General features: G+C 36.6%; 1 protein-coding gene and 1 non-coding gene across 2 annotated transcripts; both read left to right on the top strand.

Annotated features, from left to right (window-relative positions):
- The first annotated feature begins 12,581 nt into the window (after window positions 1-12,581).
- On the top strand, window positions 12,582-13,103 carry LOC140183172 (probable mediator of RNA polymerase II transcription subunit 26b). The gene has a single exon (XM_072231194.1). It carries the CDS (start codon window positions 12,582-12,584, stop codon window positions 13,101-13,103), a length of 522 nt encoding a protein of 173 aa, XP_072087295.1.
- A 7,445-nt stretch (window positions 13,104-20,548) lies between these two features.
- Window positions 20,549-20,656, top strand: LOC112788610 (small nucleolar RNA R71). The gene has a single exon (XR_003195969.1). It is a non-coding gene; the product is annotated as a small nucleolar RNA R71 (small nucleolar RNA).
- The last annotated feature ends 3,580 nt before the right edge of the window (window positions 20,657-24,236 follow it).

Below are 24,236 nucleotides of genomic sequence, written 5' to 3'. Positions count from 1 at the left end.
ATATCTAACATATAATGTCCTGAAAAAGACGAAGGAAATCCTAGAACTCCCAATTCATAATTAAAGCGTATAAACATAACTAAGCCAAGAGAAATGAAAATAGGCAACTAACTAAGGATCTTCAGCCTAACTAAATCTCCCCTTTCCAAATCTTTCGAACCTCCCAACCGCCACCGGTAATTTGATATCACACACACAACTATATCAAGCAAGGAAATTCACAAATAGGAAGCAGATACAGCAGTTAAACAAATAGCAAGTAATTATGCAATCAATTAAGCATTCCAAACAAATCACATATAATGCATATGATGTATGCCTGTCTTAGTGGATGATGAGTCTCATATGTCGGTTATAAAGCCAACCTGACAAGTTCTGGTAGCTAACCATTGGACTGTCCCTCTATCGCGCATCCCCAACTCGAGTTATACTTAATCATAATTATCAACATACATATACACAACACCCACACTGGTGTTTATTCACAGGGGCGAGCTCATTCGGAACTTTCACAATGTCCGGCCACACTTACGACATAGGGTCAGTAGAGTATCGAGTCTCAACCTGGAGCACGTGGTGGCTAGCCACTGCTTTCACCCAGGGAAACTCGTATCTCAGATAGGTGGAAGTGCAACAATCACAATATCAATTAATCAACATATATGCATTCATACTCAGCAATAAATCAACATTTATCTCAGCCATCCGGCTTATAATTATAATTTATAACCAGCCATAATTCACCATCACATACAGTCATTCGGCTCATATCATACATAGCACTCCCACCATCCTCCTCAGCAACTCCTGCTATAATCAATCATGATTCATCATAGATTTCCCTTTTACTTCTTTCACAATTTACCTTTCTCACAGCCCTCACTAAGCTTCATAACCGTCTATCCACCTATTAGGCTATAAACAAGAGAAAATAGGGTTTTGAACGCTGGAGGAATGCATAAAATCAGAAAGCATAGTTGCTGAGAAACAGGGGCTCGCATACGCTGCCTCTTGCTCGCGTACTTGAGGAGCATAGGCAGTAGCATATGCTCGCGTCACGTGTTACTTCTCGCGTACGCACCTTGGCCAAACTGGACTTCTCGCGTACGCATCACTGGTTCGCGTACGCGAACTTATCAACCCGAATTGTTTGCTCACGTTGCAGGCCAGATGGTGGCGTACGCAACCTCAAAAATGCCATTCTCGCGTACGCAACCCACACCATGCGTACGTGAAACCTTAAGGCAGTAGCCATTGGTCGCGTCGCGTAGGTATCTTGCGTACACGGACATAGCAGAAACCTGAAAAGCTGCTAAGTTCTGAATGCTTAACTTTGCACACCAAACTTCGATCAAGCATAACTTCCTCATTTTAAAATATTTTTCTACCGTTCTTCAAATGGCATAAACATCTCGGACCCAATTTCATTTCTAAACAAGTTTAACACAAATTAGGGGTTCAGAGACCAAGTTATGCTCCTTCAAAGTTGGGCCAAAAACTACTATTTTCACAAAATTTGCAAAACCTCCAAATTTCAAAACACATAACTTCTAAACCCTTTTTAAAACAACCAAAACTCAGCCACTCAACATCAAGCATGTTCCGACTTCCCATTCAATCCCCAACCCACCAATTCTTCCACTTTTAACCAAATCTCAATTTAATAAATTCAATTCATAATCAACATTTCACATCTCAATCTCCCAATAAATGTTTGATTTCATCACACACACACACACACATATATATATATATATATATATATATATATACAATTTTCATACTCATCAACAAGAGCCTCAACCTTACCAACAATTAGGCATAGCATCCATATTACTTATAGCCTTACATGCTTTATCAACATTTAGCACCACTCACAACCAATCAACCATTATTCATATATTCAACTTAATCCATATCATCCAACAACTACATCAACATTTCAAAATCCTATCCTAGGCTCACTAGCCTAAGTTTTCACATTACATTATATTTTAGATACATGAAACCAAAACCATACCTTAGCTGATTCCCTGCTCAACCCGGAACATTTCCAAATTTCAACTTTCAAGGTTCCAAAACTTCACCAACAGATTTTCAAGCTTATAGCTCCACTCCAAAGCTTTCCAAAACCATCAATCAAGCTCTAATATACATATACACACTACCTATTCCACAATATCACATCCAATATATAACAACTCAATAACTAAACACAACACTTCAAGCATTTTACTTAGGATGAGAATCTTACCAAGCCCAAAGATCAAAAAAGCAAGAAGAAGCTTTTTCTTCAAGCTAGTTGGATCTTATAACATCAAAACTCAAAAATCTCAACACTTTACCCACTAAATTTTCGAGATTAAGGGCTAGAAATTCAAAGAGGGATTCGTGGCTTACCTCAAGAACAAAGTTATGGACTTTGTAAAGCTCGACGCCGCGGTCACATGACTGCAAACGGTGTGATGATCGGAGCTCCGGATCAAAAGTTATGTCACTTTGAATCACAAGTGAGGGTTTGTGCCAAAGGAAGAGTTTTCTTCCTTCTCCAAAGTGCTTCAGCGTTTCCAGCATGCAATTGGAGAGAGAATGAGCTGAGCTCATTCATTTAATGTGAATGGGTTGGGCCCACGGGTCTAATTTGGGTCTGGTTCAAACAGTTTGGCCCGTTCGGCCCAATCTTGGGCCAAATTCTTTAAAATTAGTGTCAAAATTCTCGTTTTAATTTTCTCTATCATATTAAACCATAAAATTCATATTTATAATTTTCTAGAATAAATTTTAATTTGTGGATTAATTAGTCATTAATTAACTGAATTTTACACCAACCATCAATAGTTAAACAAACACATTGATTTGGTTGTTTGAACAGAACTTTAACCTATTTTTCTCACTAGTATAAAGATTCTAACAATCCTTAGCAACAATAATCCTCCCCGAAAGTGGAAACCTAGGTTGCACAATACTCATATAGAATCTGAACCACTTATTTTTGACAAAGTTAAACGATAGCTCATCAATAATAATCATCCTAGCAAGGGCTTTTTACACATTTCAACATCAAAAGTAAATACAATAAATACTCCATCCTTGTTTTTTTATTAAAAGGTAAGTATTGTTTGACTAGGGTCACCTGAGTCCCTAAAAATTTTGTTACATTGGTTCAACAAATGATATAACATATTAGTTGTACAATTTCTATGAGAGTCACGAGCATATGATACCCTACACCAATTACATTTAGCCATAGGATGTGATGACTTGGACTTAGGATCCTTTGTAAAGTGATTCCAAGTCCAAGATCTAGGTTTAGAAGGTTTTCTATTACCTTCGTTAGGATCATCCTTGTCATCCTCTTCATCCATTTTCACAGTAATTAGAGCTAGATTTGTAGGAGTTTCTCCCACATTAGTTAAATCAATCTTCCTCTTCTTTAATCTAGGATGAGGCAGGGATTTGGTAAGCACACCGCTGTCAATTGACGAACGCACCACGTATTCAACATTTTTACCTCCAACTTTAGGTGTAAGTTCATTGGACTATTCATTACTTGTTGGCTGCATATATATAAACATAACAAATGAACAACAATATACAATAAATTATTATCTAAAAATTTTTTTATCAAAAAACAAGAATCACAACAAATATGTTCTTAAATAATAACAAATTATAGTAAATTTCATAGTACCAGCCACCAAAAATTAGGACTAGCAACAAATTGGCAATGGAGAGGGCTGTTTGGTGACTGTGCGGGCTTTTTGGCAATGGAAAGGGCTGCTCGGTTTATGACGCCAGCACAGACTGGGTGATGACACTTTCTGCTATGGTTGGGATTCGCGATGACGTAGACTGGACAGGGGATATGATTGGGACTCATGACGGCGCGATGAAGAATGCGCCACCGCAGATTGCGTGAGAAGGATGGAAGAGTAAGAAAAGAGTGCTGCGACTGGAGGAAGAGTAGGATGAAAACTTAGAACTAAAAGATGATGGAGGGAGGTGCTATGGATGGAGAAGGAGAATGGAAATTCAGAACAAAAAATAAGAGAGTGAAGCACTACGTGAGTGACTCACTCATTTAGGATTAGGGATTTTGTTTCTCAGTTAAAGGGTAAAATAGTAAAGCATCACCACTGTATACTAAGGTTTGGTTTGGTTTAGTTCAATGTTCATCAAACCAATCGAAAATCGAACTAAACCAGTCACTTTTATTGAAAAAACAAAAAAAAATGGTTTTTTTTTTTAATTTTCAGATCGGTTGTTGTAAATTTTGATTTAGTTTTGTGGTAATTTTTTATTCAATTCGATAACTTACACCCTTAGATGCCTTATCCACTTATTTTTAATTTTACTCCGTATTTTTGTTTCAATAAGCATACTTTTTGGAAAGAAATATTGAAACTTGCAAACTGCTTGTCTTCTCCATTTGCTATTGATTACTTTATCCAACTAACTACTCTTTTGCTCTTTTTTGTTTTTCTATTGCTTTTCTTTTTTCCTCTTCTTCGTACTTTTTTCTTTGTCTATTTTGTTGTTATATTTTTTCATTTTGTGGTGTGCGGCTCATTCATTTTATTGGGTAAAAAACACTTTATCCATAACTAAAATTTGAAACAAATTTGTCCCTCAATTATTCTAATGTTATTTCGAATATATCCATCACTGGATGTAAGGTGGGGATGGTGGTGACTCTACTCATTATGGTAGTATTGTGTGGTTATTCACAAGTATAAATTGCACGTCAAGCAATGTACACTTTTTTGAATGTGTTTGTCCTCCCAAAAGAGATATTAAAGGTATTTGCAATCCCACAATTCTTGAGTTATTAGTTAGGGGACACATCTTTTAGGGTTTCACAGTTTGTCACTTAAAATATGAGTGGGATACAAAGAAAAAGGAATAAATAACCAATTCAAATAACTTTAAAACAAAAATTTATTTATATGAATTAATTGGGGTGGTATATGCCTCGTTAAAACCTTCCTATCAAAAATCCTTTTGCAAAAAAAAATTAAAGAGCAGCTTAGAAAAATAGTATTTGCATTATTGCCCACTTTTTTACACATGATATTCGTTAAGTTTGACTACATTTCATACCCTAGGAAAATTTTAGCCATCCAGAGTGGTAAGTTTGAATGCTCCTTTTCATACTCACCTTCCTAAGCTCTTTAACCTCTAATGTTTACTCGGCAGAATGAGTTCCTGGAGTAAAATATTGACGCTGCGTCGACTTGCCAGTCTTCCCTCGAGGGCAACTTCTTAGATTATGGCCTTATCTCTGGCTTCTCATATGAGATCTATTTTTCATAAGTCTATTTTTCTAGTTTTTCTCTGTGTCATACATGGATATCCGCAGGGGCTTCTTCTGCTATCTTTACTAATATCATTGTCTATATCCCGTATGCAAGATAGAACAGGGTGGTCAGGTTGTAGACTGGATTGTGGTGAGAGATGTCCATAATACACTTGTGAGTTCTTTTGCCCAACATCTCTTTGAGGTGTTTAGCCTTTTGTTGAGACCTTCTAATATTATCTTGTTAGTGATTTCAACTTGCTCATTTTTCAAAGGATGCTCTATTGAGGAAAATTGTTTATGGATGTAAAAACCTTGCAAAAATTACTGTAATCGTTTGTTAGTGAACTATGTTCCATTATCTAAGGTGATTACTCTAGGAATCCTAAATCTGGTGATGATATCGTTATACATGAATTTTTGGCATTGGGCGATTGTGATAACAGTGAGTGGTTCGATTTATACCTACTTGGAAAAATAATCAATCATCATTATTAAGTACTTTACCTGTCGAATGTTCACGAGGAAGGGACCCAGAGGTTTATACTCTACTTGTTGAAAAGCCATGGAGAGACTATGCTTGATAGCTCTAAGACTGCAGCCTTGTGAAAATTGGTTGTTCCTAGGCACTTGGAGCACTTTTTTACGTATTCCTTTACATATTTTAACACGGTTAGCTAATATAGTCCTGCGAGTAATACTTTAATAGCAAGTGCTTTGCCCCTTAGTGCTAGCCGCAGGTGCCTTCATGAACTTTAGTTGGGATCTCCAAGAGTTTTTTGTATCAATGCACTTTAATAAGGGTGGATAGACCCCTTTTGTTCGCAATTATTGCTAATTGGATGGGAATAACTCCAACGATCAAGTCAGAGGTCGTCCAAGAAGTAAATTGGTTAAAGAAAAATAACATATCGTAGGGGTGGATGTTTTATCTTGTATTTAGGGGTGTTCATGGGTTGGGTTAAACCAGGTGTGGGTGGCCTAGACTCGACCCTAAATCATGACTCGGTATATTTTCTAGACCCTTACTCGGCCTAAACCCAATAAAATCTTAACTATTTTGGCAGATTTTATATCGGATTCCAAGTCTTATATCATAAATTTAAGATGAAGATAACTCAAACAACACTTAGCACCAGAATTTGAAGATCAATAGAACAATATCAACACCATCTCAAAAATAATGAAATTTTCTCAATTTAATGGAAAAGATTTTAGTAACAACTTCAACTATCATTTGTGCCAAAAAAATCAAAGAAAAAAAAAATAAAGAGTAGATATGGCAACTGCACCATCACTCCATTCCTCATCACAACTCCACCTCTATGACCCCAACACTCAACATTAGCATAGGGATAGCCACAAGGAGCACAATAGTGGTAATTGTAAGACCTAAAACTTCTGAAAAATCTTATTATGAGTCAATTTTAATTTATATATTCATTAAAGACTTTAATCTTAGAAATTACTTTATTAAAAATAATTAAATGAAGTTTGGATAAACTGAGTTTGAAATAAATTAGAATTTTTATCTAATTTTACAATTCTTAGATAATTTTCTATATTTAAATTATAAAGTTTAGTAGTTGTAAAATAATAAGAATTTTATATGATTTGATTTAAATAATTGATATTTTGGAATTTAATACTTTATTTTTTATGAATAAAGAAAATTAATTATATTATCTCTAATTTTTGGATTAGAGTATTTATTTGAAAATAATTTGTAAATTGATGAACAAATAGTATTTTTATATATAATTATTGTTGGATTAAAATTGATTATCAATTATTAAATTATCCCTATTTTTATTTGAAATTACCAACCTACCCTTACCCCTTTTTTCTCAAATTAAAACCCTAAAATCCAAACACACACAAACCCTAATTTTATTACACTCAACACACTCACCCCCTCCCAAACCCTAACCCCATCATCACTCCCTCTCACCTTCACCTCACACACGACACACACACACACACACACACACACTCAACCCCTCACCACACACACCCACAGTGGAGAAGAAGAGAGAAAGAGAGGGAAGAGCACCGTCGAGTTGCTGCAGGCCGTCACCACCGATGCTGATGAGGGAGGATAGGATGGCACAATACTGGCGAGGAGCGTCGTCGCTATTGCTATTACGGGAGAAGGGAGACGCGAACCAGGGATACGCCTGAGGGAGAGAGAGATCGATAGAGGGTGATGTCTAGTCCACGATTGCCGCCGCGCTTTGTCATTGTCATCAGAGCCTTCACCGCCATCATGGCGCCGTTGAGCACGAGGAAGAGAGAACCGAGGGAAAGTGATCACCGGGGGGAGAAGGAGTCGTGCTTTCACACCGCCGTCGAGCTAGTTCCTTCGTCCTTGAGCACCAATGAGAGAGAGAGCTCGAGGAATAGAAGAACAAGAAGAGGAGGAGCTGGAATTGCCGCTATCGCCACCACTTCTAGGGGCCAACTACCGCGTCGAGCTTATGTCACCATTAGGTTCGTCGTCTGGTCACCGGGTATGGCGCGGTGTCACCGGAATCACCGTCAGAGCTGCCGCTACTTCATTCTTGGTTCCTTTTTTTGTGCGGTGACTTGTTTTGCTCTGAAAGCTCTTTATCGCTATTTTGATATATGTCACTGAGGTTTTTACGTCGTTATTATAATAGGGTTTAAGCTACGGTTCTTGCGTGCTATGTTCAGAGGCTGTGGCTACTACGAGGATGGTCAGTATTGATGTCGCTGCTTCGAGATAAGAATAGAAGTGGAGTTTGTTGCGTAGTTAAGTCACGAACGAGGTAGGAGCATTTTCTTAAACTAATTTTACTTTCAAGAATTGTTACAAGTCAATATTAATATGGAAAATATATTTTTATGATTACGTGAGTCTTATGGATTGAACTGAGTTGCTCTGATTAGTTGAAATTGTTTGCCTCGTTGGTTTATTGACTATTTGAGAAAACTGGATATTCTGGTTTGTTAGTTGATTTTATTGAATTGGTTTTGTTCAATTGACTGGAAATGATTTTGAGAATTTGAAATGATTTGAGATATTGGGATTGATTTTGTTTCACTTATCGTAAATAATTTTGAGGATTGGAAATTATTTGAGATATTAAAATTGGTTTTTTTTATTTATCATAAATGATTTTGAGAATTTGAAATGGTCTGAGATATTGGAATTGGTTTTGTTTGATTTGTCGAAAATAATTTTGAGAATTTGAAATTATTTGAGATATTGGTATTGGAATTGGTTTTGTTTGATTTATCGGAAATAATTTTGAGAATTTAAAATAATTTGAGATATTAAAATTGGTTTTGTTTGATTTATCGGAAATGATTTTGAGGATTGGAAATTATTTGAGATATTGGAATTGCTGCTGAAATTTTTATAAAAATTTTGGAAGTTTTATTTTGGTTAATTTGGATTGAAGAATTGTTTTATTTGATTTTGATTTATTAAGAAAATAATGAATTCTATTTTGAGTTTGAATTATTGAGAAAAGAATTATGTTTTAAATTTTATTTATTAAGAAAAGAATTATGTTTCGAATTTGATTTATTTAAGAAAAGAATTTTGTTTTGAGTTCAATTTAATGTGAAGAGACTCATGTTTTGGGTTTGATTAAAGAATTACATTTGGAGGAGTTTTAGTAAATTTATAGTGTTTGATTTTTATTGGTAAAGAGAGAATGAATTTTGGTTTTTTGGAAAGTTATTAAACTTGAGAATGAAGTTGAAAGGGGGGTTTTATACAATTAGTTTAAATTTGAGAGTTGTGTTTTGAGAATTTCAAAATGGAATTTAAGAATAGATTATTGACGTTAATCTGAGACTTTTGATTTGGTGAAAATGAGCTTTATGAAAGAGAAATGGACTTAACTTACTAAAAGAGATTTATTTATTTAATTAAAGATTCAAAAAGTTAATTAATTATTAATCTAAGAGTTTTGAAAATAGACAAGTTGAGGTTGAGGATTCCCTCTTTTACTGGGTTGGACAAGATTAAGGTTGAGGATTCTCTCTCTTGTCGCATTAGAAAGCTGGATAGAAAGTTGAGGATTTTCTTCGGTTCAATTCTGTATTATTAATTCGATTTTATTATGTTTGATTGAAAAGAGATTAATTGATATTTGAGCTTCCGGGGTAGACGCAAGAATTGTGGTTTTGTCCCACTTGCTCCTAGATGGTACTTGAGCTTCTTGAGTAGACTCAAGGATTGTAGTTTTGTTCCGCTTGCTCCAGGTCAGAATTTGAGCTTCCCGTATAGACACAAAAATTGTGGTTTTGTCCCGCTTGCTCTGGGTTGGTATTTATTGACCCTCCATCACAAGATGTGGCCGTACACTTAGACCTTTTCGGATAATTCCTCTAAGGGAAGTGAATTCTTCTTGGGGTTGCGCGCACCGAGGGATTGTTCAGGGTTCACTACCGGACATGTCGAGTTTGACTGTATAACCGATAGATGAGCTCATTAGCCATAGGGCTGGCATGCATCATTTTCATTTGTGTGTATTATTTGGGTGTGCATCTTGTATTTGGCTTGCCTATTTGCATAATTGTAACTATATGCTAATTGAGCTAATTGCCTTAACTGTTCTCTCTGTTTGTGTATTCCTTGTATTATTTTGTCTGTACTTGAACAACTAAAAAATTCCTTATGCTGGCGGTGGTGACGCTGAAGATTATTCCTGATATGATACTTTTGTGTTTGAGTATTGGTGATGAGTTGATGATAGTGTTGATTGGCTTTTTTTTGGGCCAGAGGCCCAGATTTGTTTATATGTTTTGGGTCAAAGGTCGTGATTTGATTTGGTAATAGGCCAGAGGCCGTGACTTGATTTGGTAATGAGCCGAAGGGGCCGTACTTGTTTATACTTGTTATATTATGGGATATTAATTGAGCTTTGAAATTCTTACCAGTGAAAAGTGAGTTTCATATATATATATATATTGTTGTGGGATAATTAATCGTTAATGTTTTTAATAAATTCATAAGACGAATGATAATCACTACAATTGAAATCAATTTTTTTCTTTATACATATCCTCCTATGGCAATTCTTAAACCATGTACTGAGAACTTACAAGGACGATATTCTCACCCCCTACAGATTTCCATTTTCAAGACAGACGAAGAGTTTAAGGAGTTCTTTCTGCGCATCTGGTTGTGTTATATGTTATTGTATATATTATAGTTTTCTCTCGCCTCTATACTTATATTTTTTGTAAGAGGGATAGGAGTCGTGATATGTAATATTTGTGAGTTATTTATATAAAGGACTCTTATTTTTATTATGTATGTATGTATATATATATATATATATATATATATATATATATATATATATATATACGTTGTTAAGAAAAAGTACTTCTGATTTTATATGAAGTGTTGTTATTGATTTATATGTATGTATGTATGTACGTTGTTAAGAAAAAGTACTTCTGATTTTTCGTAGAAAAATTTATACGGTTTCGAGTTAAAGGCTCCTATTTTATTATTAAATACATGAGGGTCGTCGTAATATCCATGCTATCAGAGTGGTGTAGTCGAAAGCATGACATTCTGGTAATAAGGGTGTTACAGTAATAGCGAAAGGCGCTAATGAGGAGCACAACGAGAGACGACAACGATGGAGCAGCGACAATGAGATAGAGTCGAGGACAAGAGAGATGCAACAGTGAAATCCTAGATCTCGCGACGAAGAGAAGCATAGGCAAGATCTAAGCATGAAGAGCCTACCAATGGTAGTGACGATGAAGTTGCGATGGTGAGACAACCACATAGGAGAGGTTGAGAGAGAGTCGAGTGGTAGGCTATGTTCTTGCGAAAGAGAGGATAGAGACCAGTTATGGCTGTGTTTTTAAGATAGATAGATTGGTCAATCATGGACGTATTATTTTGGGAGAGAAAGAGAAAGGCCATCATACAAATAGGAACTAGGTGTGAGTATGAGTACGAGAGAGTAATCAGTAAACCCTAAGAGCTTGTTTGGAATGTTAGGAATTAGAATTTACTCAAGAGTTGAATTCTTTTTCTTGCTTTGGAACAACTAAAAATGAATTATTTGAATTCATTTGGGAATTCTAATTTTCGTTTTTCCTTCATTTATAAACTAGATTAAAAGGAATCTGATTTCCAAATCCACTCTCACACTCTTCAAACTTGAATTCTATTCTATTAATATATTATAATCATTCCAAATCATAAAATTGAGTTTTAAATAGAAATGAATTCTATTTTTTTAAAGAAAATAGATTTTTTTTATATTAAATGGTTTTCAAACGAACTCTAAATCTATTCGATTGACTTTTAGTCGGGCGAAATTTGGGTGGCTCAAACACTAATCTTAGCCCAAGTAATATATTAGACAAGATAAAATATTTGGATTTCGGGTCTAACCCTATATTATGTAAACTGGGCCGAATTTGACGCAATCAGTCTGGGTCTAGGTTGGTTTTTCGAACTGAACCGAATTATGAACAATGCTACTTGTATAATTGTATTTATAGTTATCGAGTAAATAGTCAAATTGGTCCCTAAAAGATCACTCGATCTCCAAATTGATCCCCGAAAGATTAAATTAATCAAAATCATTCTCGAAAGATTTAAAATTAATCACGTTAGTCCCTCTGTCCATTCTGTCACTAACGTCGTTAAGTTTTGCTGACATGGTGCATTAGCTTGACAACCCAATCCAAACCCAGATCCTACTCGCATCAAACCGAACCCAAACCCAGCAAGGAATAGGATTTCCTTCTTCCCATTCAGCAACTTCTCCGTCTTCTACTTGAAGCTCTACCACGCCGCTGCCCTGCAAGGTGTTCCACGTCACCGTCAGTCCCTGCACGTTCCTCTACCACAACCCTACTGGTCCTTGCCCGCAGTTCCTCTATGGCGTGGATAGGTAGCTACTGCTTCACTAAACACCCTCCGCCCAATGTCTCAAAGATCATCGTCGTTGCGCCGTCCAACTCCTCTCCATCCCTCTTCCTCAGTCACCATCGCTGGCTTATGGTGGAACGTGGTCTCTTTCTCCGCTGAAACTTGCACCGATTTGCTCTACTTGTGTCGGTCTTTATCTATACTCTTCCATGGACGCTGCCAAATTGGAACAAAGACCATTCCAAGTTTACCAAAAAAATCACCATTTACAGGATCAAGGATCAAGAACAGCAACAACAAAAACAATAGAAACCTTTCTTGTGGTTTCTGAAAAGCATTGAAAAGGATGGTATATTATTGTTCCTATTGCTGGGATCTGAAGTTTCTCAGAGGATTTGATTGGGAATGAGCATCATAAAGTCATTGGATCACTGGAGGAGTTACTTCAGGTTTTGTTCATCTTCTTCTAACATATTTGAGATAATTGACCATGTGATTATGGTGGCGGCTTTTAATTGCCCCAAGGAGTTCAGGCTGAGAAGGAACCATATTGCTGAGATGCTCTTCTCTTGCAAGCAAACAAGGAGCATGGGTTGTGACAGGGTTGAGCTCTCTATCCCTGGTGATGGTGTTGATAGTGGTAGTGCTCGTGGTGGTGGTGATGATGATGGTGCCTACAAGAGAGGTAGTTTTCATCATAATCGAGATGGTGTTGTTGAGTTGGAAGCTAGGGCAAGCAAGAAAAGCAAGGTGAATAGCTCAAGGGATGATATTGATGATCATGGTGACATGGATGTGAATAGGGTCCTTAGCAATTATAACTTTGGTGAAGCTAAGACATTGACTGATGAAATGGAAGAACAGTCAGATGCAGTATTGTTTAAATCACTGAGGAGGCTACAACTGATGGAGGCAGCAGCTGTTTGATAAACCACTATTTTATGGTATATTTTGGATTGAATTGAGTAGATTTTGTCAACTATTCTCACACTTATTCATGTAAATTGCATGCTTTTAAGTTTCCTTCCTAATTTTGTGCTATGATTGAAAACATGCTTCCTAAGCCTTAAAATTTCTAATTTTTAATCCTCTTTTATTACCATTCGATGACGTGATATGTGTGTTAAGTGATTTCAGGGTTTATAGGGCAGGAATGGCTTAGAAGATGGAAAGGAAGCATGCAAAAGTGGAAGGAACACAAGAAATTGAAGATTTGAGAAACTGGAAGCGACGCGTACGCATGGCTGAAGCATGCGCATGACCAAGAGCGTCGTCCACTGACGCGTACACATGGATGACACGTACGTGTGACCAAGCTATAGTCCAAATGATGCGCAAGCGTGGCTAACGCCTACGCGTGGCCAGTGCAGAGTTCAAACGACGCGTACGCGTGACTGAAGCGTACGCGTGATGAGTGTCACGTGCCTCAGTAAAGGAAATTTGCTGGGGGTGATTTATGAGCTGCTTTTAACCCAGTTTCAGGCCCAAAAATTAAGACAAGAGGCTGCAGAGTGGAGTTGGAAGGCATCATTCGAATCATTCATTCATTTTCACACACTTTAGGTTTTAGATGTAGAATTCTAGAGAGAGTGGCTCTCTCCTCTCTCTAGGTTTTAGGGTTTCTACTTTCAATTTCTTCTTAGATTTAGATTTAATTCTTGTTTTCATTTACATTTCCTTGCAACCTATTGTTCCTGCACCTTTGTCCTTTAATTCTACTTGTTATTTCCTTCACTTTGTTGCCTTTATGTTATGCACTCTTGCTACTCTTGATCTTTATTAATGCAATTTATATTTTCATGTTATTAATGCTTTCTTTAATTTGTGTTATTATTTTCTTGCAATTGTTAGTCTTGGGCTTTACTATTTTTGTTAGTTTTCCATGTTTTTATTTTGTGCCTTCCAAGTGTTTGATAAAATGCTTGGTTGGATTTTAAAATAGATTTTTGTGTTCTTGGCTTGGATTGATGATTTGGGGACTCTTGAATTGTCAAATTCTCTTGTTTATTGGTAATTGAAGATTGTCGGTTAGCTTGAACTTCACTAAATCTAGTCTCTCAGTATGAGTTGACTAGGACTTGTGAACTCAAGTTGATTGTATGCACTTGAATTTCCTTCATTGGTTAGACGTTAACTAAGTGAAGGCAATTTACATTTACCATCACAATTGACGATGATAATGAGGATAGGACTTCTAATTCTCTTTCCTTGCTAAGAGCTTTCTTAGTTATTAATTTATTTTCTTGCCATTTTACTTTCTTGTTTCTTATTACCAAAATCCCAAAATATACCTCATAGCCAATAATAAACTACACTTCCCTACAATTCCTTTGAGATACGACCCGAGGTTTAAATACTTCGGTTAATTTTATTGGGTTTGCTTAAGTGACAAATAAATTAAACGTTGATTGAGGTTTAATTGTCGGTTTAGATCTAAACTTGCAACGTGATTTTATTGAGAAATTCTTTACCGACATTTTTTCTCCGTCAAGTTTTTGGCGCCATTGCCGGGGATTTGCAAATGTGTGCCTTATTATTGGTTATTGTTAATATTGTGAATATGTTTGCCTTTTTGCTTCTTTGTTAGTTTTTACTAGTTTTAGGACTTTGTTTACTCATTTCTTATTAGTTCTTTTTATTTTCTCTTTTCATTATAAATTCTCACCCCTTTGGCTATAAGTTTGGTTACAATAATGTTGTAGGGAATGGAAGCTACAATGGGAACATGCATCAAGAATGGGACAATCAAAGGTGGGAGGAGTCTCAAGCTTATAGACAACCTTCATGACAACAACCCTCTCTAATGCACTATGAGCAAGAGCCATTCCAAGATGCATACCAACTCAATGGCTATGGTAGACATTGGTGCACGAAATTGTGATCATCAATGGCGCCAACAACTTGGTACGCACAATTGTAATCTCAACTATTTATCACAACTTCGCACAACTAACCAGCAAGTGCACTGGGTCGTCCAAGTAATAAACCTTACGTGAGTAAGGGTCGATCCCACGGAGATTGTCAGCCTGAAGCAAGCTATGGTCACCTTGTAAATCTCAGTCAGGCGGATTCAAATGGTTGTGGTGAATTGAAAATAAAAAGATAAATAAAACGTAAAATAAAGATAGAGGTACTTATGTAATTCTTTGGTGAGAATTTCAGATAAGCGTATAGAGATGCTTTCATTCCTTCTGAACCTCTGCTTTCCTGCTATCTTCATCCAATCATTCCTACTCCTTTCCATGGCAAGCTTTATGTAGGGCATCACCGTTGTCAATGGCTACATCCCATCCTCTCTGTGAAAATGGTCCAATGCACTGTCACTGCATGGCTAATCATCTGTCGGTTCTCGATCATACTGGAATAGGATTTACTATCCTTTTGCGTCTATCACTCCGCCCAGCACTCGCTTGTTTGAAGCTCGTCACAGCCATCCCTTCCCAGATCCTACTCGGAATACCACAGACAAAGTTTAGACTTTCCGGATCTCAAGAATGGTCGTCCATGGGTTCTAACTTATACCACGAAGATTCTAATATCTCGGACTCGGTCCTCTGTATTAGATATCTAAGAGATACTCATTCTAGCTTGTTTGCATGTAGAACGGAAGTGTTTGTCAGGCACGCGTTCATGGGTGAGAATGATGATGAGCGTCACATAATCATCACATTCATCATGTTCTTGGGTGCGAATGGATATCTTAGAGAAGGAATAAGCTTGAATTAAATAGAAAAACAGTAGTACTTTGTATTAATTCATGAGGAACAGCAGAGCTCCACACCTTAATCTATGGAGTGTAGAAACTCTACCGTTGAAAATACATAAGTGATAAGGTCCAGGCATGGCCGAATGGCCAGCCCCCTAAACATGATCAAAGGATCAAAAGATGTTCCAAAGATGTAAATACAATACTAAAAAGTCCTATTTATACTAAACTAGTTATTAGGGTTTACAGAAATGAGTAAATGATGCAGAAATCTACTTCTGGGACCCACTTGGTGTGTGCTTGGGCTGAGCATTGAGCTTTACACGTGTAGAGGCTTCTCTTGGAGTTGAACGCCAGTTTGTAACCTGTTTCTGGCGTTTAACTCCACTTTGTAACCTGTTTCTGGCGTTTAACTCCAGAATGCAGCATGGAACTGGCGTTGAACGCCAGTTTGTGTCATCTAAACTCGGGCAAAGTATGGACTATTATATATTGCTGGAAATCCCTGGATGTCTAATTTCCAACACAATTGAGAGCGCACCATTTGGAGTTCTGTAGCTCCAGAAAATCTACTTTGAGTACAGGGAGGTCAGAATCCAACAGCATCTGTAGTCCTTTTTCAACCTCTGAATTTGATTTTTGCTCAGGTCCCTCAATTTCAGCCAGAAAATACCTGAAATCACAGAAAAACACACAAACTCATAGTAAAGTCCAAAAATATGAATTTTAATTAAAAACTAATAAAAATATACTAAAAAATAATTAAATTATACTGAAAACTGTGTAAAAACAATGCCAAAAAGCATATAAATTATCCGCTCATCACAACACCAAACTTAAATTATTGCTTGTCCCCAAGCAATTGAAAATCAAATAGGATAAAAAGAAGAGAATATACTATAAATTCCAAAATATCAATGAAACTTAGCTCCAATCAGATGAGCGGGACTTGTAGCTTTTTGCCTCTTGAATAGTTTTGGCATCTCACTTTATCCATTGAAGTTCAGAATGATTGGCATCTATAGGAACGTAGAATTCAGATAGTGTTATTGATTCTCCTAGTTCAGTATGTTGATTCTTGAACACAGCTACTTTATGAGTCTTGGCCGTGGCCCTAAGCACTTTGTTTTCCAGTATTACCACCGGATACATAAATGCCACAGACACATGACTGGGTGAACCTTTTCAGATTGTGACTCAGCTTTGCTAAAGCCCCCAATTAGAGGTGTCCAGGGTTCTTAAGCACACTCTGTTTTTGCTTTGGACCTTGACTTTAACCGCTCAGTCTCAAGTTTTTACTTGACACTTTCACGCCACAAGCACATGGTTAGGGACAGATTGGTTTAGCCGCTTAGGCCAGGATTTTATTCCTTTAGGCCCTCCTATCCACTGATGCTCAAAGCCTTGGATCCTTTTTATTACCCTTGCCTTTTGGTTTTAAGGGCTATTGGCTTTTTGCTCTTGCCTTTTGGTTTTAAGAGCTTTTGGCTTTTTCTGCTTACTGTTTTTCTTTTTCTTTTTTTTTCGCTATTTTTCTTTTTCTTTTTTTTCGTAAGCTTTTGTATTCACTGCTTTTTCTTGCTTCAAGAATCATTTTTATGATTTTTCAGATTATCAAATAACATGTCTCCTTTTTCCTTATTCTTCAAGAGCCAACATATTTAACATTCATAAACATCAACTTCAAAAGACATATGCACTGTTCAAGCATTCATTCAGAAAACAAAAAGTATTGTCACCACATCAAAATAATTAAACTAGTTTCAAGGATGAATTTGAAACCCTGTACTTCTTGTTCTTTTGTAATTAAAACATTTTTCATTCAAGAGAGGTGATGGATTCATATTCATAACTTTAAGGCATATACACTTAGACACTAGTGATCATGTAGTAAAGACACAAATATAAATAAAACATAAAGCTCAAAAATCGAAAAACAGAAAATAAGAACAAGGAGATTAAGGAACGGGTCCACCTTAGTAAGGGTGGCGTCTTCCTCTTCTTGAAGAACCAATGGTGCTCTTGAGCTCCTCTATGTCTCTTCCTTGTCTTTGTTGCTCCTCCCTCATAGCTCTTTGATATTTTCTAATCTCATGGAGGATGATGGAGTGCTCTTGGTGCTCCATCCTTAGTTGTCCCATGTTGGAACTTAATTCTCTTAGGGAAGTGTTGATTTTCTCCCAATAGTTTTGTGGAGGGAAGTGCATCCCTTGAGGCATTAGTGGTTATGGAAAAACAAAAAAAGCAATGCTTTTTCCACACCAAACTTAAAATGTTTGCTCGTCCTCGAGCAAAAGAAGAAAGAAAGGATGAGAAGAAGAAGAGATGGAGAAGATGGAGGTGTGTGAATAGTTTGGCCAGGGGGGTGTTGGTGGTAATGATGTGTGAAAAAGAAAGAGTGATGGTTTGAATTTAAGTGGGTGGGTGTAGGTGGGTTGTATGATGGTTTTGGAGGAGTAATGGAGGTGATTGGTGGAGGTTAATTGAGGAAGAATGTTATGAAAAGGTGTGAAGATGAGAGAAGAAGTGGTAGGAATCCTGTGGGGTCCACAGATCCATTGGGGCCAAGGACTTAACATCCCTGCTCCAATTAGGTGTGTAAAACGCCCTTGCTGTGCAATCCTGGTGTTTAACGCCAGACTGCTACCTGTTTCTGGCGTTAAATGCCCAAATGTAGCTTGTTTCTGGCGTTTAACGCCAGGCAGATGCTTTTTTCTGGCGTTAAACGCTAGCTTGGTGCTTGTTTCTGGCGTTTAAACGCCAGACTGCTCTCCTCCAGGGTGTGCTATTTTCGATGCTGTTTTTCACTCTATTTTTTTTTTTAGTAGTTTTTGTGACTTCACATGATCATCAACCTAATAAAACACGAAATAACAAAAAGAAAATAAAATAGATATGATTAAATAACATTGGGTTGCCTCCGAACAAGCGCTTCTTTAATGTCAATAGCTTGACAGTGAGCTCTCATGGAGCCTCACAAATAATCAGAGCAAGGTTGGAACCTCCCAACACCAAACTTAGAGTTTGAATGTGGGGGTTCAACACCAAACTTAGAGTTTGGTTGTGGCCTTCCAACACCAAACTTAGAGTTTGACTGTGGGGGCTTTGGTTGACTCTGCAGTGAGAGAAGCTTTTCATGCTTCCTCTCCATGGTTACAGAAGGAGATCCTTGAGTCTTAAACACAAAGTTTTCCTCATTCAGTTGAAGGACCAATTCTCCTCTGTCCACATCAATCACAGCTCTTGCTGTGGCTATCAAGGGTCTTCCAAGGATGATGGATTCATCCTCATCCTTCCCAGTGTCTAGGATTATGAAATTAGCAGGGATGTAAAGGCCTTCAACCTTCATTAACACGTCCTCTACTTGTCCATAAGCCTGTTTTCTTGAGTTGTCTGCCATCTCTAATGAGATTCTAGCAGCTTGCACCTCAAAGATCCCTAGTTTCTCCATTACAGAGAGTGGCATTAAGTTTATTCCTGACCCTAGGTCACACAGAGCCTTCTCAAGGGTCATGGTGCCTATTTTGCAGGGAATTAGGAATTTACCAGGATCCTGTTTCTTTTGAGGTAATTTCTGCCTATCCAATGCATTCAGTTCATTGGTGAGCAAGGGAGGTTCATCTTCCCAAGTCTTATTACCAAATAATTTGGCATTCAGCTTCATGATTGCACCAAGGTATTTAGCAACTTGCTCTTCAGTAATGTCTTCATCCTCTTCAGAGGAAGAATACTCATCAGAGCTCATGAAGGGCAGAAGGAGGTTCAATGGAATCTTTATGGTCTCTAGATGAGCCTCAGATTCCTTTGGTTCCTCAAAGGGAAATTCCTTATTGGTCACTGGACGTCCCAGGAGGTCTTCCTCACTAGGATTCACGTCCTTCTCCTCCCTTGTAGGTTTGGCCATGATGGTTAAATCAATGGCCTTGCACTCTCTCTTTGGATTTTCTTCTGTATTGCTTGGGAGAGTACTAGGGGGAGTTTCAGTGACTCTTTTACTCAGCTGGCCCACTTGTGCCTCCAAATTTCTAATGGAGGACCTTGTTTCATTCATGAAACTCACAGTGGCCTTAGATAGATCAGAGACTATATTTGCTAAGCTAGATGGATTCTGCTCAGAATTCTCTGTCTGTTGCTGAGTGGATGATGGAAAAGGTTTGCTATTGCTAAACCTGTTTCTTCCACCATTATTAAAGCCTTGTTGAGGCTTTTGTTGATCCTTCCATGAGAAATTTGGATGATTTCTCCATGAAGGATTATAGGTGTTTCCATAGGGTTCACCCATGTAATTCACCTCTGCCATTGCAGGGTTCTCAGGATCATAAGCTTCTTCTTCAGAAGATGCCTCTTTAGTACTGTTGGATGATTCCTTCAATCCATTCAGACTCTAAGAGATCATATTGACTTTCTGAGTCAATATTTTATTCTGAGCCAATATGGCATTCAGAGTATCAACTTCAAGAACTCCCTTCTTTTGAGGCGTCCCATTACTCACAGGATTTCTTTCAGAAGTGTAGATGAACTGGTTATTTGCAACCATGTCAATGAGTTCTTGAGCTTCTGCAAGCATTTTCTTTAGGTGAATAGATCCACCTGCAAAATGGTCCAACGACATTTTAGATAATTCAGACAGACCATCATAGAATATATCCAGGATGGTCCATTTTGAAAGCATGTCAGAAGGACACTTTTTGGTTAGTTCCTTGTATCTCTCCCAAGCTTCATAGAGGGATTCATCTTCCTTTTGTCTGAAGGTTTGAACATCCACTCTAAGCTTGCTAAGCTTTTTAGGAGGAAAGAACTTGGCTAAGAAAGCCGTGACCAGCTTATCCCAAGAGTTCAGGCTGTCTTTAGGTTGAGAGTCCAACCATATTCTAGCTCTGTCTCTTACAGCAAATGGGAAAAGCATAAGCCTGTAGACCTCGGGATCAACCCCATTGGTCTTAACAGTATCACAGATCTGCAAGAATTCAGTTAAGAACTAAAAGGGATCTTCGGATGGAAGTCTATAAAACTTGCAATTCTGTTGCATCAGAGAAACTAGTTGAGGTTTCAGCTCAAAATTGTTTGCTCCAATGGCAGGGATTGAGATGCTTCTTCCATGTAAATTGGAATTAGGTGCAGTAAAGTCACCAAGCATCTTCCTTGCATTGTTATTATTTTCGGCCATGTCTCCTTCTTTTTCAAAATTTTCTGTCAGATTTTCTCCAGAGAGTTGTGCTTTAGCTTCCCTTAGCTTCCTCTTCAGAGTCCTTTTAGGTTCAGGATCAGCTTCAACAAAAATGTTCTTATCCTTGTTCCTGCTCATATGAAAAAGAAGAAAACAGAAAAGAAAATATGGAATCCTCTATGTCACAGTATAGAGATTCCTTTATGTGAGTAGAAGAAGATATGAATAGAAGATGGAGAATCCAAACACAAGGGTGAGGAGTAGGTTCGAATTCTTAGATGAAGAGGAGTGTTAGTAGATAAATTAATAATTAGAAGGAGGTGAGAGAGAAGAATTTTTCGAAAATAATTAAAAAAAAGAAAAATATTTTTGTTTTTAATTTAAAATTAAAGTTAAAATTCGAAAATAAAAAAAGAAAAATTAAATGAAATGAAATTAAAGTTTAAAACAATTAGTGAATTTAAAAAGGAATTTTGAAAAAGAGAAAGGTGATTTTCGAAAATTAGAGAGAGAATTAGTTAGGTAGTTTTGAAAAAGATATGATTGAAACAAAAAGATAGGATTAATTTGAAAAAGATTTGAAAATTGATTTTGAAAAGATAAGAAGTTTAGAAAAGATTTTGAAATTGATTTTGAAAAAGATATGATTGAAACTTAATTTGAAAAAGATTTGAAAAAGAAATTTAAAAAGATTTGATTTTGAAATTAAAGTTGATTACTTGACTAACAAGAAACTAAAATGATATGATTCTAGAGTTTAAAGATTGAACCTTTCTTACTAGGCAAGTAACAAACTTAAAAATTTTGAATCAATCACATTAATTGTTAGCATTAATTTCGAAAATATGAAATAAAAATAAGAAAAAGATTTTGAAAATCAATTTGAAATTTTCGAAAATTATGAAAGAAAAATGAAAAAGATTTGATTTTTTTTTTTAAAAAAGATTTGAAAAAGATAAGGTTTTTAAATTGAAAATTTGACTTGACTCATAAGAAACAACTAAATTTTAAAAAGTTTTGAAAAAGTTAACTCAAATTTTTGAAATTTATGAGTGAAATAAGGGAAAGATATTTTTTTGATTTTTGAATTTTTAATGATGAAAGAGAAAAACACAAAATTGAAACAAATCATAAAAATTATGGATCAAAACACCTAATGCATGCAAGAACACTTTGAATGTCAAGATGAACACCAAGAACACTTTGAAGATCAAGATGAACATCAAGACTTTATTTTTGAAGAATTTTTAAGAAAAGAAAACATGCAAGACACCAAACTTAGAAATTTTTGATATTTAGACTCTAAGAATTCAAGAATGCATATGAAAAACAAGAAAAGACACAAGACAAGAAAATATGAAGATCAAACAAGAAGACTTGTCAAGAACAACTTGAAGATCATGAAGAATTCAATGCATGAATTTTTCGAAAAAAATGCACAAATTTTAAAAACATGCAATTGACACCAAACTTAAAAAACTGACACTAGACTCAAACAAGAAACACAAAATTTTTGGTTTTTATGAATTTATTAATGTTTTTGGTATTTTTCAAAAATTATTTTGAAAAAGAGAATAAGGATTTCAAAATTTTTAATAAGAATTCCAGGAATCATGCAATGTTAGTCTAAAGCTTCAGTCTAAAGAGATTAGACAGGGCAGAACAAGATTCAGCAGGACATTACATACAACAGCCAAATTGATGGGAATCAACTAGCTCCTGTGATGATAGAAGCATCATCTGAAACACTAGAATTCATTCTTAAAAATTCTGAATAAAAATAATTTTGAAAATATTTATTTTTTTTGTATTTTTCGAAAATAAGAAATAAAAAGCTTAAAATTAAAATAAAATTACCTAATCTGAGCAACAAGATGAATCGTCAGTTGTCCAAACTCGAACAATCCCCGGCAACGGCGCCAAAAACTTGGTGCACGAAATTGTGATCATCAATGGCGCCAACAACTTGGTACGCACAATTGTAATCTCAACTATTTATTACAACTTCGCACAACTAACCAGCAAGTGCACTAGGTCGTCCAAGTAAGAAACCTTACGTGAGTAAGGGTTGATCCCACGGAGATTGTCGGCCTGAAGCAAGCTATGGTCACCTTGTAAATCTCAGTCAGGCGGATTCAAATGGTTATGGTGAATTGATAATAAAAAGATAAATAAAACGTAAAATAAAGATAGAGGTACTTATGTAATTCTTTGGTGAGAATTTCAGATAAGCGTATAGAGATGCTTTCATTCCTTCTGAACCTCTGCTTTCCTGCTGTCTTCATCCAATCATTCCTACTCCTTTCCATGGCAAGCTTTATGTAGGGCATCACCGTTGTCAATGGCTACATCCCATCCTCTCTGTGAAAATGGTCCAATGCGCTGTCACTGCATGGCTAATCATCTGTCGGTTCTCGATCATACTGGAATAGGATTTACTATCTTTTTGCATCTATCACTATGCCCAGCACTCGCGAGTTTGAAGCTCATCACAGCCATCCCTTCCCAGATCCTACTCGGAATACCACAGACAAGGTTTAGACTTTTCGGATCTCAAGAATGGCCGTCCATGGGTTCTAACTTATACCACGAAGATTCTAATATCTCGGACTCGGTCCTCTGTATTAGATATCTAAGAGATACTCATTCTAGCTTGTTTGCATGTAGAACGGAAGTGTTTGTCAGGCACGCGTTCATGGGTGAGAATGATGATGAGCGTCACATAATCATCACATTCATCATGTTCTTGGGTGCGAATGGATATCTTAGAGAAGGAATAAGCTTGAATTAAATAGAAAAACAGTAGTACTTTGTATTAATTCATGAGGAACAGCAGAGCTCCACACCTTAATCTATGGAGTGTAGAAACTCTACCGTTGAAAATACATAAGTGATAAGGTCCAGGCATGGCTGAATGGCCAGCCCCCTAAACGTGATCAAAGGATCAAAAGATGTTCCAAAGATGTAAATACAATAGTAAAAAGTCCTATTTATACTAAACTAGTTACTAGGGTTTACAAAAATGAGTAAATGATGCAGAAATCCACTTTTGGGACCCACTTGGTGTGTGCTTGGGCTGAGCATTGAGCTTTACACGTGTAGAGGCTTCTCTTGGAGTTGAACGCCAGTTTGTAACCTGTTTATGGCGTTTAACTCCACTTTGTAACCTGTTTCTGGCGTTTAACTC

The sequence above is a fragment of the Arachis hypogaea genome, chromosome 20 (genome assembly GCF_003086295.3).
Source record: "Arachis hypogaea cultivar Tifrunner chromosome 20, arahy.Tifrunner.gnm2.J5K5, whole genome shotgun sequence".
Taxonomy (NCBI): Eukaryota; Viridiplantae; Streptophyta; class Magnoliopsida; order Fabales; family Fabaceae; genus Arachis; species Arachis hypogaea.
Note: the sequence above shows the minus strand (reverse complement) of the source record. Positions and strands in the feature narration are given on the sequence as shown.

Bases quoted from the DNA above. Each gene is read 5' to 3' on its own strand.
- LOC140183172 (XM_072231194.1), top strand. From the start codon at position 12,582: ATGAGCATCATAAAGTCATTGGATCACTGGAGGAGTTACTTCAGGTTT.